At 36.8% G+C, this 15,122-nt stretch overlaps 5 protein-coding genes across 5 annotated transcripts; 1 reads left to right on the forward strand and 4 right to left on the reverse strand.

Moving 5' to 3' along the window:
• Positions 1 to 5,792: 5,792 nt before the first annotated feature.
• Positions 5,793 to 6,568, reverse strand: RHIMIDRAFT_240126 (uncharacterized protein; the record flags this gene model as incomplete). The annotated part of the gene is made up of 2 exons (XM_023609314.1): positions 5,793 to 6,286; positions 6,340 to 6,568. The coding sequence occupies 2 exons, from the start codon at positions 6,566 to 6,568 to the stop codon at positions 5,793 to 5,795; spliced, it is 723 nt and encodes a 240-aa protein (XP_023463726.1).
• A 636-nt stretch (positions 6,569 to 7,204) lies between these two features.
• Positions 7,205 to 8,265, reverse strand: RHIMIDRAFT_299483 (uncharacterized protein; the record flags this gene model as incomplete). Its single annotated transcript, XM_023614324.1, has 4 exons — positions 7,205 to 7,243; positions 7,295 to 7,615; positions 7,662 to 8,011; positions 8,073 to 8,265. 4 exons carry the CDS (start codon positions 8,263 to 8,265, stop codon positions 7,205 to 7,207), a joined length of 903 nt encoding a protein of 300 aa, XP_023463727.1.
• A 245-nt stretch (positions 8,266 to 8,510) lies between these two features.
• On the reverse strand, positions 8,511 to 9,747 carry RHIMIDRAFT_240128 (NAD(P)-binding protein; the record flags this gene model as incomplete). Its single annotated transcript, XM_023609315.1, has 5 exons — positions 8,511 to 8,759; positions 8,815 to 8,995; positions 9,053 to 9,168; positions 9,233 to 9,437; positions 9,488 to 9,747. 5 exons carry the CDS (start codon positions 9,745 to 9,747, stop codon positions 8,511 to 8,513), a joined length of 1,011 nt encoding a protein of 336 aa, XP_023463728.1.
• Positions 9,748 to 9,907: 160 nt separating this feature from the next.
• Positions 9,908 to 13,319, reverse strand: RHIMIDRAFT_240129 (uncharacterized protein; the record flags this gene model as incomplete). Its single annotated transcript, XM_023609316.1, has 6 exons — positions 9,908 to 9,916; positions 9,969 to 10,214; positions 10,273 to 12,466; positions 12,514 to 12,980; positions 13,042 to 13,242; positions 13,299 to 13,319. 6 exons carry the CDS (start codon positions 13,317 to 13,319, stop codon positions 9,908 to 9,910), a joined length of 3,138 nt encoding a protein of 1,045 aa, XP_023463729.1.
• Positions 13,320 to 13,845: 526 nt separating this feature from the next.
• RHIMIDRAFT_261471 (uncharacterized protein) lies at positions 13,846 to 15,034 on the forward strand. Its single transcript, XM_023611541.1, has 5 exons — positions 13,846 to 14,206; positions 14,258 to 14,387; positions 14,439 to 14,555; positions 14,618 to 14,669; positions 14,718 to 15,034. Exons 1-5 carry the CDS (start codon positions 14,094 to 14,096, stop codon positions 14,771 to 14,773), a joined length of 468 nt encoding a protein of 155 aa, XP_023463730.1. The 5' UTR covers positions 13,846 to 14,093; the 3' UTR covers positions 14,774 to 15,034.
• The last annotated feature ends 88 nt before the right edge of the window (positions 15,035 to 15,122 follow it).

The following is a 15,122-nucleotide window of genomic DNA, read 5'->3' on the forward strand; positions in this document are numbered from 1 at the left end:
TTTCTCCACAGGCTTTTCCTCAGGTTTCTTTTCCTCGGCCTTTTCGGATTTCTCTTCAGGCTTTTCAACAAGCATTTCATCCGTTGTTTTTGACTGCTGTACATCTTTGTCTTTTTTATCACCATTCATCACGGTTTCTGTTGTGCTTTCGGCGATATTCTCTGTGGCTGCCTCAGTAACTGCTGCTGCAACTTGAGGTGTACTGACAATTGGTGCACTAGGAGCTGCAGTCGTTGATGCTGATGCTGCTTCTTTTAGAGTATTGAGCTCGTTTTGGAGTTTCTTGTTTTTGTTTTGAGTCATCGAATTCATCACCTTCAACCTTCCCATTTCGATACCTGCTTCAGCCAACTCCTTCTTCACCTTCTCATTCTCTTCTTCTAAAGCAGTAATCTTCTCTTTGAGTGCAGTGATCTCTGCAGCGTTAGTTCCCTCATTTTCCTTGGTGGCAGGGGCCTTTGCATTATTTTCTTGTTCAGCTTTCAAAGCCCTCAGCTCGTCTGCATACTTGTTCTTTTCCTGCTGAATGGCTTTAGCTTTGTTCAGCAAACCATGGAATTTTGCTTCTAATGTTTGGTGTTCGTCTGTCTTCTTCTTCAATGATGCTTCTGTGTTCTTTACTTCTTGCTCTGCTGCTTGTCTGGCTTCTTGTTCTTTCTTTAGAGCTTCTTCTAATGATTTTACCTTTTGCGTGTCTGCTTCAGCATTATTCTAAGTTATGAAGTTAGCATTTTGTAATGGTACCAGGATATATATTAAACTTACTGTAGCAGCTGAAGCTTCTTTCAGTTGTGTTTGTAACTCTACAATCTTTGCCTCTAGTTCAGAAACCTTCTTATTGGCCTCTGTTAAACGATTTTTGAGCTCCAATGCGAAACGTTGTCTCTGATTTGCATTTGCCACAAGACTGGCTTGGTTGGATCTAGTTGACTCTAATTCAGATTCTAAGGACTTGATCTTGTCGTTCAGAGGAGCTACTGAATCCTTCATTGCTTGTAATTCATTATTGGCTTTTTCAAATTCGGCCTTTGCTGTTTCGTTCTCTGATTTAATACGTTCGTTCTCTGCTTTAAGACTTTCAACTTCTTTAGGATCAATCTGATTGTATTTGGCCAAGATTTCAGCAGAGCGTGCAGACCATTCCTTTTCTTTAGCAGTCAACATGGAAATATGCTCCTGTGCACTTTGCAGTTGAGCTTCTAAAGCTGAAATCTTTACACTCAAAGGTTCCATTTCTTTAGCCTTTGCAGATAATTCATTTTCAACACGTTCAATCTTTGCCTTCAATTGATTATTGGTTTCGACCAAAGAAACGTTTTGAGCTCTAAAGGCATCAGCTTCAACCTTATATCGTGAAAGCTCAGCTGTCTTTTGCTCTACTAAACCTTCGCCGCTCTTCTCTAGCTCTGTAATCGTGTTGCGCGCAATATCGAGTCGTTGTCTAACGTTATTGAGCTCTTCTTCAAGCAATCTGTACTTTTGTACTTCTTCTAGACGCTGTGCATCGCTTCTTTCCTTTTCACGAAGAAGTGAAGCGTTGGTTGTACGGAGTTGTTCATAGATATCGCGAGTAACTTCTGATAGTTCAGGACCTGCTGTGCCTTCATTGGTTTCGCTCCATTTACTGATCTTTTCAAACAACTCTTCCAAGCGAGTAAATGTCTCGCTTCGCATATTTTCAGCCTCTTCACGGCCCTTCTTGATACTCTCTTGGAATTGTGCCCATTCAGCGCTTTCACGCTTATGTACTTCGTTGGCTGTTTCAAGCTGAGCCTTGACTTCTTCCAATCTATGCTTGCTGTCGTTAAGTTCGCTTTCGAGCTTGGCAACATCTTCACGGAGCTTTGTAGCAGCTTCCTCAGCTTGTTGGCGATTCTTTTCTTCTCCATGCAGTTTCTCTTGAATATCGTTTAATGCTCGTTTTTGCTCTTCTAATGATGCAGTAAGCGTGTCAACTTGCTTTCGTTTTTCTTCAACTTCGAGCTCTAATTGAGATTTGCTAGCCTTTAGTTCTTTATTTTCGGCAGCAAGTTCATTTTGTGCATTCTGAAGCTTCTCACGTAATACATCATACTCTTCTTTTGCCTTTTGAGCAACCTCTTGAGCCTTTGAGACCATTTCATTACGAGCGTTGAGGTCAGCATTTAATTTCTCCATACGATTGCCAGCTTCATCGACGTATTTCTTATGTTCATCGGAAATTTCAGCTGTCTTTTTCTTCATATCTTCTACAATGGATACATATTCATCTTTTTCATCTTCTAGAACACGCACACGATCTTTCAATTCGGCTATTGATCTGATATGCTCTTCACATGAAGTACTGATTGAGGTGGTGTCAACACTTGTACCATCAGCGTTAGCGGCCTTCTTAAGGTTGGCTTCAGCTTCTGATAATTTTATTTCAGTGGCAATCTTTTCTTGATTCGTCACAGAGAGCTTATGCTCAGTTTCGGCAAGCTTCTCTTTGAGTGCTTGAGTTTGACCCAGTGCTTCTTTGTACTTGTCTTGGATATCTTGATGATTAACAGATTTAAACGTTTCAAGCTCCTTTTCCAATGCTGCAATAACATCACGGCATGATTGCAATTCGTTTGTAAGTTTGGATATTCGTTCTTTAGATACTTCAGCCTGTTCTGTAGATGTGGAATAAAGGCTTTCAATTCGAGAATTTATGCCTTCAAAGAGTGTACTCAATCGCAACTTTTCGGCATTAGATTCATTCATCTTTCGTTCAAGTATCTCAAAGGAGTCATTCTTTGTTTTAAGCTGTGATGTAAGGCTTGTATTTTCATTCTGAAGCTGTTTGATCTTTGTCGCACATTCATTTAGTGTTTCTTTAATCTCCTTGATTTCTTTCTCCTTTGCAATAAGTTGACTATTGATTGCAGCGTTTTCGTGTCGAGATTGATTTAGTTCTTCTTCACGTCGATGAACAGTATCACCCAAGTCGGTGCTCTTTTGTCGAAGATAAACAACTTCAGCTTGAATTGAAACAAGGTTGTCTTTTGCTTCTCGTTCAGATGCACGCGATGATTGAAGTTCGTCCTTGAGCTTGCTAATTTCTACTGACGTTTCCGTACGATAAATGGCAAACGCATCAGTTGTTTCCTTTAATTGATTAAAGCATGTTTCAAGTGCACTGTTGGAGCTGCTTGTTTCGTTTTGTTGATCTAAGCGCATCTTATAGCTCTGAATTTCTCCTTGAAGCGAATCAACTTCAGCTTCCTTTTCTGTAAGTTGCTGATCCAAGCGCGAAATGACTACTTGGGCTTCGTTTAATGCTGCAGCTTGTTCTTCATTTGTAATACTACTTGCAGCACTCTTTACCGAGGTCAATTCTTCCTGTAAAACATATATTTGTTCTCTTAATGTTTTATTGAGATCCACCAATTCGTGTACATTTCTAAATGCAAGCTGGTCATGCTCCAAGGTAGGTGTAAGTGTAATGTCCGACACGAGGCCAGCAGATGATTGAACTTGAGTTGGTATAGGATCGTGTCGTTTTTGAACATCTACAAGAATAAATTGAAGCTGATACGTTGTATCATTCAGTGTAGCTTCAATTCTCTTTTTTTCATAATTGAGGTTGCGAATTTCGTCCTTCATCTTTTCAAGCTTTTGTTCTAAATCTCGACAGTATGATTCACGTTCCCTTACAAATTGTTGTGATGCATTTAGTTGGTCTTTGTAATTATCGAGTTCTTGATGGAGTCTATTGAACAATGCTTCTTTGTCATTCAATTCACGGGTCAATCTTTCAGTAACTGTGGTTGAATGGTCAACTTTAGATAATAATACAAAGTATTTTTCTCTAATCTCGAAATAGTCTGTGTATATTTCTTCAGGATGTTTGCCCAGTTTTTGATATTCGTTAATTAGAGCAAGTAGATGACTTCCAGATTTGTTGTATGGACTAGCAGGTATATTTTCTATGCCTGTGATATGTTTGAATTGAGCACTTCGAAGATTTTTCTCCTCTTGTAACTTTGTATTTAATTGTTCAATTTGGGATTCAAGCTGCATATTCTTGTTTATAAGTTCTTGCATTCTTTCTCTATTCTCTGTTACTGCTTTGTCACAGTGTCCAGTATATTCTTTATGCGTCGAATCTAGTGTGCGATATGCAGACTCTAGCCTGTCAGCTCGAAGCCTTAGTTCATTGTTCTCATTTTTAACTGTTGCTAGCTCTTCCTTTTTGCGTTCAACAAGTTCGTTGGCAGCATTTAGTCGTGCGTGAAGATCGTCTACTTTTGTTGAAATAGAGTGGTTTTCCTTCTTTAGAGTAGATATCACGCTTTCTAAAGACCGAATTTTACTATTCTAGTTGGTTGTTAGTCTAGATAATCAATATGCTACAGTTGATAACTTACAGATTCATGCACACGCTTTTCGTAATCAATTTCTAAGGCACTATATTTGCTACGTAGTGTATCTTCAGCTAATTTCTGGTTTTTCAATTTTTCTTTGAGGTCATCATTGGTTAACTATAGACGTGTTACTATATGCTTTGCAAACAAGAGAACACAAATGTTACCTGAAGATTATATTTCTCGGCTTTAGCATTTGCCTCAAATAAAAGATAATTGATCTCCTTTTGCTGAAGCTCGTCCTTTTCTTGCAACACTTTACACATTTTCTCTATAAAATAGAGTATTTAAATACGAGAAGATAGATATTCATTTGATCTTACCTCGCTCTTGAGCAAGTTTCAAATGTAACTCGCTATTCTCTGCAAATAATTTCTTTTCTGCACTCTCTGCTTGACCCAGTCGTTCTTGGATCTGTTTGTTCACGTCCTCAACTTTACGTTTTTGTGATTCAGCTTCTTCTTTTTCAGATTTTGCAGTTTCAGCATCACGCTCTACAATAATAAAATGATGAATACAACAAAAAATATGCGCGATTATTTATTGTAAAATGTTTTTTTTTTTTTTACTTAGAGAATTGATTTCTTCCTTCAACTGCTTCACTGAATCTTCCAATTGGCAATATTTCTTTTGCAAGTCCTCATGCTCAAGAGCTAATTTAAAAAAGGAAGAAATGAGCCCATTTTTATGACTTTTGACTAGAATAATTACTCACATTGTTTCAATGTCTCTGCTTCAGCAATGTCAGACATTGTGTTTCTTGAAAAGAAAAATATATTGTCAACAATGCGGGCCACTCGCGCACCAGTAGAACGTCATTAATTTGTAAAATAATAACTCCGCTAAGTAATACGTCACACGTTTTAACTTGGGTGCGCCAACGTATAATCTTTGACAAACATGTAGACCTCCTTCTTTTTTGTTGATGCATTTCAGTAGCAGTTTATGCAAAAACAAGAAATAAAATATTCATTCAAAGCACTCAGAAAAACCTCTTTTTTGAAAGGAAAAATGCAATGTAGTTTGCAAGAACAAAAGTAAACCAGTCTGAGCTTTGGGGCGTAGTTTTCAGAGACAAGTCTTGATTTGAAGTTGACAAAAAGCTATCGACGAATATGTAGACGAGAGAGCATTTAACTGCAGCATTTAAGAGCAGAAGGTTTTCCTTTATGATACAAAGGCGCTATGATCCTTTACAAAAATCCTACTTGAAATAAGCGTGATTTTGTAAACACGCCTACACACTAACGATTAAATCATAGCCTGAAGATAATTGAGGCAGTCAAAATAAGGTTATCAATAGCTTATGCCAATGCTGCTCCTTCCATCATGCATTTAACTTTATTTTATACAGAAATACAGTAGAACATTAAGTAATTATGTATCATACATTATAAAAAAGGGGGAAATTATATACAAGCATTAAACTGAGCTCATCTCCTGTTGATTGTTTGTTGTTTGCGCTGTATCTCTCCTTCTAGTTCGATTTATACAGCACATACTGATGCATAATAATACAAACACAAGAAACAGAAGAATAAGTGAAACGAGCGATAACCACACAGATGCTCCTGTCTTGATAATCAACTGCACAAATTCGCTGAAAAGACTACCCAAAAAGGAGGCTTGTATGTCACTTAGAGAGCTTTTGATAAGGTTGTGAACATACATTTGAATAGCAAATGTAGCTGCAGCGAATAAAAGAGTGAGAGCTGTCAAAATGAGGCAAAGAAAGATCCAACACCAACCAAGTAGACGGCGTCGTTCAGCAAATATATGGAACACGTAGTAGCAGAGCAATAGAAAGCAAAGAATGACAGAGACGATGAAAACACCCCCTTGAATGCCTGCAAGTCTAGAATGTAATGAGGGTGGAATTTGGCTCTCAATAGTGCCCAACAGCTCCTCTGTCGAACCTATATGTATTTGTTTAGTTTATCATTCAATTAGAAATTAACGCGAATTTTACTGTATTGGAAACCCAAGCTAGGTGGTGAGCATATGTTTTTTGATGGATCTTTATTGTAGCCTTCACAGAGTCGTAAAATGCTGACAGTAAGATAATCTGGAACTGAGGTGAATAAGAGCTCCTTTATGCTTTCTATAAACACATTTGTTGATCCTTCAACTGGGACTAAGTCAACTCTTGAAATGTAGACTGATCGAAGCCCAGGAAAATTTCCCAACAAGACTAGCATTTGCAAGATAAAGCTTGCAATGATGAATATAAGAGTTATAAATTGTATAATTCCCAACAACATAAAGAAATAAATGAAAGAAATGAAAAAAAAAAAGCAAGAGAAACAGATGATTACCGAATTCCGTCCTTTTAAAGACCATTAACTCATATTTAGATTACAAAAGGGTAGAATATGCAGATATTACTCATGTACCACGTAATCTGGATTATTTCTTTAACCGACACTGACGCGTATGATGATACATGATAATGGATGAAAGGTACAGTGCTATGGCAAGACCACAAATGGTAAGGTTACACCCATACATCATAACTGTGTCATCCGACTTTAACTTCAGCAGGTTTACATTGTAGTAATAAGCGATATATACATTCTTATACACTCCAAATGTGGGCTTGCAGTCTGATAAAACTGTATACACATTTTAATAACACAATGAACGTTCTATCATTTAACCAGGGGAAGGAAATACAATAATCAGAATTGGGCAAAAGAGACGTACCTGCATCAGCCAAAAGTAAATAAGCAAATAATGAGCCTTTTTATTGCATGAGCATCTGAAAACAAAAAAGGGATATATATATAAAGGTGTACTTTCGCATGACTATGATTCTTCTTTTTTTACTATGTAAATTAAGGGACCTTTTCTTTTGATGACATCCCCTTTAACCCCTACATGAAATAATTGGTTATCTTTAATAAAAGAAACAAATATTGACCTACCTCTCCACAAGATATGGTTGTCTTTTGTCCATGAAATACAACCGTGACTATCGGATAGCTGAATAATTTGACTGTTGGCATCATATCAAAGGATAACTCCAGGTCTTTTTGTGGATACACATCTGAGTATTCTGAAATACTGCTGCATGCCACAGCTAAAGCATGAGGCACGGTTCTATTGGAAGAGTTCTTGCTGATTTCTTTTACTCTGGGAGTCATCATGTTCATAGAAACAGAAATGTTCATAGCTGATTGTGCACGTAGATTCAAATGAGATAATTCGCCAACACCGATTGTATTTAAAGCATCCGAATAGTATGCCTAAGCTATGTTAGTGTATGTAAAGCACCATAGTAATAACTCTTACTGTAATTCTTATATTCTGTAAATCAAAGCTCAAGAAATTATCGTTTTGTATATAATATCTAAAGTTGTATGTTCCATTCTGCTGCTGTATATCTTGCAAGTCTCCTAAAAGTTTCATCTGAGGCGCCTTAAATGCCAGCATAAACACCAACATGAACCCCAGCAGCACACAGATACCCAAGAAAATAAAACAACAAAGCGTTCTTCCCCAGATGGGTAGGCACGGGAAACAGCAGCAGCAAAGTAGCCGTGTGCATAGTTCTTCCTTGTCATTTCCCTGACTCATCTTTTCTCTGATGCGTGTAGATCTATAACTAGCCTTGTCACTTTCATAGGGTTCAATGTCTGTATCTATTTGACATTTATAATAAGCAAAAAAGAAAAAAGAGGGCCTTCACTAAATCATTTTAACCTTTTAAATGATTTTTATATCTATAATAACGAGAATAGCGATTGACAGGCGGTGACAAGGGTACATGTACAAAAGAGTTTTGTTTATCATGTTCATTGTATGTGTTCCATGCTGACATGTATGAAGATGTAAAACGATTATCAGAAGCTGGCGCAACTTGCTTTGGCTTTTTGATTGCGTCTAGCAAAGGCATAACAAAGGGATGAAAGTAAAAAGAAAACAAAGATCAAGACTTGAAATGCTTAAAGTATGAAAAAAGGGTAACTTGGAATGCCTCATGCATTATGTTATTCCTGGATAATATTAAAAGACAAGGTAGAATGTTTAAATTACTATTCGATACAAATATATTAGTTGTATTTTAATTAGTTGTAAATCATATATGCAGTAATCTATGCTATAATGCAATTCTCTTTCTCTTTCTTTCTCTCTTCCTTTTTAAGCATCATTAGCTTTCTTTGCAGCTTGATACATCAATTCACATTTTTCAACCAATTTCTCGGCTTGATCAGGATCGTAATCATGAACAGGAATCCCGCGAACAAATGGGTGTCCCCATCGATCAGTTAAAGAAGAATATCGTTTTAGATGATCCATCTTTGAAAGTGGCTCAGATGCTGCATATACGTCCGCAATGGCGCCGTTATACGCGGTAATGTTTTGTGATTGAATCCCAATCCAACGCATCTAATACATAAACTTAATCACAATGTCTCTTCTCTCTCTCTATTTTCATACTTACGATATAGTGAAGAATGATACGAACCAGTGTGATCCATAAAGGCATGTCACCAATTTGGCTGGCAACTACACCTGGTGAAGTAGTAAAAGAAGAAATCTTACGATTCTCTGCCTTATACCGTTCGTGTGTAGCGATTGCAACTAGATCACATGCCCATTTTGAAGACTCGTAGGGCATTAAGCTATTATAGAATGATTTATATACAAACTACGCTTCATGTCTTCTTCTTTTTGTTTACCTTTTTACTCCTTGATAATCTTTAATATCAAAGCAAGTACTATCAGCAGTAATCGAGCTTGTCCAAATCACTCGTCCATCGCCTGATCTCTCAAATAAGCCTTCTAATTCTCGCATCTATTGATAAATTTACTCTGTTTTTTTAATAAGCCCCTCTCTATAAGCGTTGCTTCATCTTTACCATGATGTAATGACCCATCACATTAGCAGCAAAGACATATCCAACACCCTCTTCAGTCACTTCCCCGACATTTTGGATAGTAGCATCCGATCGTTCAAGAAGCTCTACTGGTTGCGTGAACAACATGATAAGGGTCTTTTTCCAATTGATGCCGAGAGCACTTAATATTCCTGCATTACAAAACAGATAATTGACATACTCATACCTAATTATGGGAGTGTCAACCGAACAATCATTACATAAAAATGAACTCACTTTTCTTTTATCGATCTACAGAACGCAAATACGCTCATCATCTTTGACACATCAACCAATTCAATTGAGATATGTGCAAACGGGAACTGACTCAAGAGCTTTTCTTTTGCAACAGTTGCTCGTTTAAAGTTACGACATGCCATAATGAGAGTCAAGTTGTCGTCTTCAGTTTCTAGTAATCGCTGACAAATGCTAAAGCCAATTCCAGAGTTTGCACCTGTTACAATTGCGACTTTGTACTTTTTTGCTTTTTCCTCCATCTTGCAAAAAAGAAAAAAGAAAAAAGCGTGCTCAAAAAAAAAAAATATTTAAATTAATCCCCCTTTGAAAATTAGCTTGCCGACGTGTTTTGAAGGGCTTTGTGCTACATCTAAAAACACGAAAAAGAAACAGAAAGGCACAAATAGTTTATTATTATTTTCAATTGCTCTAAAATAAAAGACATGAGTATGAGTTATAGATTTGACAGTTAAATAAGTACCTGCTTTACTAACAAATCAGTAACACCTTTTTTAAGGAATTGATCTAGTGTTATGTTTGACGCATCAGGTGCAACCTTACTGACATATGAAAATAATACACCAAGTGGCTGATGATTGGTTTGAGTATTGGGTATATGGGTTGCTTCTGTAAAATGATTTGCGACATCCTGAAGTAACTTTAAGGATACTTCAGGAGAATAAATAGATAATAGCTGGCTAATAGCGTCTTCTGCCACAACGGATATCTAACAATAGAGTTATTATACAATCCCCCTTTTTTTTATAAAAAAAAATAAAACTTACATTGCTGTAGATATCTGTGGTTTCCTTCAATAGGGTTTTAAGGACATAATATATTTGATGTGCATATCCCTTCGTTATCACCTTTGCAAATCGTAAAAATAACGCTCGTTGGCAAATAATCATCTTTTTGATAAGCTGCACAGCTTCTATTCTCAATATCGGATCTTGTGTCTCTTCATCAGCAAGGTACTTTGTCACCCCACTCAAAAGAGACCTAAATGGCTCGGCATAGTCATTCAACCAGAACTTGCAGCCATCTTCAATATTGTATATATCTTGAATAGGCGTGTCGTTTGATAAGCGTTGTAATCGAAGTAGCAGTGCTTCGTCCACCTGATTAGACCTTATTCTGGCAATTCCACTTTGAAGCATATCAAGTTTTATACTAGCATCTATGCTGAGCTTTTCTCTAGTTGGATTCTGATCAGCTTCTGTTGGCGCTGTCGTTGTTTCTGTACTCTGTTCATGGATATGCTTTTGCTTTTTAACACACTGTCTGTCATCAACCGATACACTTGGACTAGGCGCTGGCCGGCTATTCTTTACTCTTGTCGTTCTTGTCTCAATGCTTATCTTTTGAGGCATTATCTCTGGGCTGCTTGCAGGTGTTTCAATCTTTTCTTGTTGTAATACCATAGAGGGCTTTGGTGAATCAGGTGGATGAACAATAGGCATCGTACTTGTAGAGCTTTTCTTTTCGATTGTTTCTATGTCTTGGATTTGTAATGATGTGTTATTTTGATGACTTGTATTATTTATATAGTGTACTTGGGGATTGATCCTAATGTTTGACAATTCCTGAGTCATACCTGTGCTAGCATTGTACTCATCCAGCTCATTTAGTTTATCCATCACACTAAAATCTATATCCTGTATCATCATTTCATCAGGAAGATCTTCCAATGCTACAGAATCCGTACTCTGTTCTTCCATGATGGACCTTAGCACATTCTGTAATAAACTGTTTTCTGCAACCTTGGGGTCCTTGTTGGCAGATTGTACAACATCATCAAAAACTGTGACATTGATCATTTTCAAGTGTTCTACAAGTTGCTGTAGAGCAGGTTGTAGCAGCTCCTGATGCTTTGTGGAGTCTGCGGTGGTCATATGCACAACGTAATCAGTAAGTTGCTTCACATTCTCATCTACATCAAACCACTGCTCAGCAGTTGCTTTCTGCAATGATGCGTTCAACCAACGTGAGCCCTCCATTAATGTTTCCATGTCTTCATCCTGAGTCAAGCCAAGGTGATCACATGCAAGCTGATCTATCCATTCCAATAGACCGACCTGTAGGTGTTCTTTATTGACAGGGAACAATAGAATGTCGCGTTTGACACTTGAATCTAGCTGTTTAGACTTTTGTACGTTTTCTGTAGACTTTAGCAGGTTCAATAGCTTCGTAACAAGTCCTGGGTCATTTCTCTTTAAAAACAGCTTCATACGCGCTAATCCTTTGCTGAAAACTGCTGTCATATCACTTCTTTTGCTTTGCGAGCTTTTGCATTGTTGGTCTGCTATGATCAGAGTAGGAGCATAGTAATTCAAAGACATGACATAAACAAATATGCCGGCCAGACTTTCCCAGCTCATGAGAGTTTGGTATACTTCCAACTCGAGATCCTTTCTTGAAATATAATCCATCAAGATGGGTAAAAGGTTAAGTTTAGAAGGAACATCAGGTGGAAGACTGATGCTGCCAGATGGGTTGTAGACGGTGTTGTGAAGCTTTTCAGACAATTTACGAATACCGTTGCATTTTTGATTGGTGTTGTTGCTTTTGAGCATATTGAGAATCGAAGCAGATTCAAGCGCGGATCGATGGTGAAAATCAGACTTAGTCTGTCGCTGTGATCGAGCATGGGTAGTTGATAGCTGTTTATTTAGCTTGTATGCAACAGGTGCAGTAGGTGCAGATACATTGGATATATGTGATAACCTTGTTAGTTTTTGAATTGACAAGTTTTTCTTGACTTCAATTGAAACAGCGGGTATCGAATGATGCTTTTTACCATCTACTTCTGAGTTGGAGGACGCTCTTTTTAATGTGGGAGGTTTGGACGATAATGAAGAAGTGGTTGATATAGAAGATGAGGAATTGGATCTGTTAAATAGTGGTATTGGAGATATTTTTTTGCCCTTGTTGGATTTTTCTAATTGGCGCAAGGCAACAGTATCTATGGTGATGCATAATCTAAAGTGAGGTTAGTAAAACGAAACCTGTTAAAGTTTTAAGTTTACTTTTTAGCTTCATTTGGCCAATATTCGTGATATGTCCAATAGGCTTGTCTGCAAGCTTCTCGTACAGATGGTGACGCATCACTTAATCCCTTGTTTAAAGATTGATGGATAAGTGCAGTACTTTCTGCTTTTCCAATAGCCAGCTTTGTCTGTTCTTTTTGGCCATGTGTTTGAAGTACTGTCTTTAAGAATAGAGCTGATGATTGTCGTACTTGGGTATTTTTGTCGCTTATATTTTTACAAAGAATGGATACTACTTTAAAATGATAGTTTGTTCTTGATAGAAACTGGCTTGTTACTTCATTGGATTTTGATACAATGATCTTCTTTGTTGTGCTGCAGCATTTTAACAAGTTGATTAAAATGGTCTCAATCGTATACAAATCTAAGCACTCTCCAATGAGTAAACTGATATCTGATATTAAAGCCAATCCTTCCAATGCTACTGAACTTCGTAGACTATGTATCTTTAAAAAAAGAGAGGTGAGTTCTGTATGTTTTTGTGTATGTGTGTATTTGTTTATTTACCGTCTTGATTACGTCGCTAACTACGTCGTGAATGCCACGTATAAAGGTACTTTTCCATTCTTCAAAATGAGTTGAATGAAGTGCTTCACGTAACTGTCTGATAGCAGCATCTCTCTTCTCCCAATTATGTTCTGTCTCTTTTCCAACGAATAATTTAGAAATGGCTATAAATTCTTTTTCAAGATCTTTTTGGGTAAGAATCTATTATAAAACGCAATAAGATAACAATGCAATTCATAAAGTGAAGGATGATCTACCTTTGCAGAGTGCACTTTCATATCTGCCCAAGACTAGATTCGGAAGCGAAAGAAAAAAAAATAAAGACAAAAATTAAACTTTTTTTATCATCACGCGTAACTGAATTTCTTAGTCACGTACTTTTTTCCCTTTTTTAATATAACAAAAAGAGAGAATATTAAAAATATACACAGTGTATCTCTCTCTCTCTCACTTTCTCTCTTTAGGATAAGTATATTTAACTGCTAATGGATTGTTATCAATCTCTGTTTGTGTTTAAATAAATGTCTTTTGTTCGTGATTGTACAGTTTAGTAAACATGGTCACAGGAGTTAAAAAGAGTCATTCATTGGCAGTCATCTAGAAATCATTTACATGATATTGACCTTAAACTAAGGAATGTATGTATATGTGTGTGTGAGGTTAATGCTTAATAAGGTGCATATAATAGGATGTTTGATATCAGTGTCCTTTTGTGTGATCCAATGACCCAATAAGAATCACACTTGAGAATAAAGAAATAAGCAAGTGAATCTTAATAACCATTGTAATATCCTCCATTCTGTGTATTATCATAATATGCCCACATTCATATAAACTATATAGTCTAAATGTAAGATTATTATTCAAACATTTTTTGGCTGACATGTCTTTGCTAAAAAGTTAGTTCAGTGCGGAAAGTAAATCCTCAGCCTCTTCCACCCCCTGGGTTCTCTTTTTTTCTGTTTTAAAGAGAGAAAATAGTTATAGCTAGAATAAATAAAAAAGTAAAGAAATGAAGTATGGGTTATGAATTGACATTGAACAATCATTAGATGATCTCCCTTCTCCGCTTCACAACTCGTACTGCATCCAACCATTCCAACACACGCTTTTATTCAACTGATGCAACCAGCAGTGCTCCTAAGGTCGGTGCCTTCCGTGGAGGGTAAGAGATAAAAGGAAATTGATGAATGATACATATTGACTTGGTGTTTAGTATCATTGGATTCCTTTTAGGAGTAACAGCTGCAGGCTCTGCTGGCTATTATTATTTACTAGATGAATACAATAGTGCGTCTGCCTCTCTTTTAATGTCAGTCAACGAACTTCAAGCATCTACGGATAAGGTAATAGAGAGATTCATTTGTTCGTTGGATTTAATAAGTCCATGTTTGTAGGTCAAAGACTACGCACGTCGAATTGAGACAGTTGATAGAGATGTTGCAAAATTAAAGGCAATGGCAGCTACTAAACAAGAATTGACTGATATGAAAGTAGATTTACGTAAATTATATGTATGAAATCAACACTGTCCTCTCTTCCATCCCTTCTTATTCTTATTCTCTCTTTTCTCTAGGATACACTCAATATGGAGCATCTTGAGTTGAAAACTCATGTTTGGGGATTAGGTAAATATCGACACAGACGACATTCCTTATACTAATTGTTTCCAACAGAAAAAGACTTGAGCACCACATTAAACGGACAACAGCAACCAAAGCATGAATCATAACTTTTTTGTTTCGTGCGACAGATCTTTTCATTTTTGGAATTTGTTAACCAATAAAATATTGTTTGCATGAATCGAATCAGCTTGTCTCTACTCATCCTATATGCAGCAATTCATTTGATATAATCTATACATATCTAATTATCATCAAATCAGAATAAAGCTAGTATCAAACCAATATGATTGCTCATTAATTATAAACAATGGCACAAGTTAGAAAAATAGATAATAAAATGTGTGTTGATATGACTATTTATAAATAATTATCACAATGTTCCCTCTTTTCAGAATCTTTTCTTTGCTTTACCAGTAGTAAACTTCTCTTTACAGAAAGAGAGATATATGCAACTTG

This window comes from Rhizopus microsporus, assembly GCF_002708625.1.
Source record: "Rhizopus microsporus ATCC 52813 unplaced genomic scaffold scaffold_15, whole genome shotgun sequence".
NCBI lineage: Eukaryota > Fungi > Mucoromycota > Mucoromycetes > Mucorales > Rhizopodaceae > Rhizopus > Rhizopus microsporus.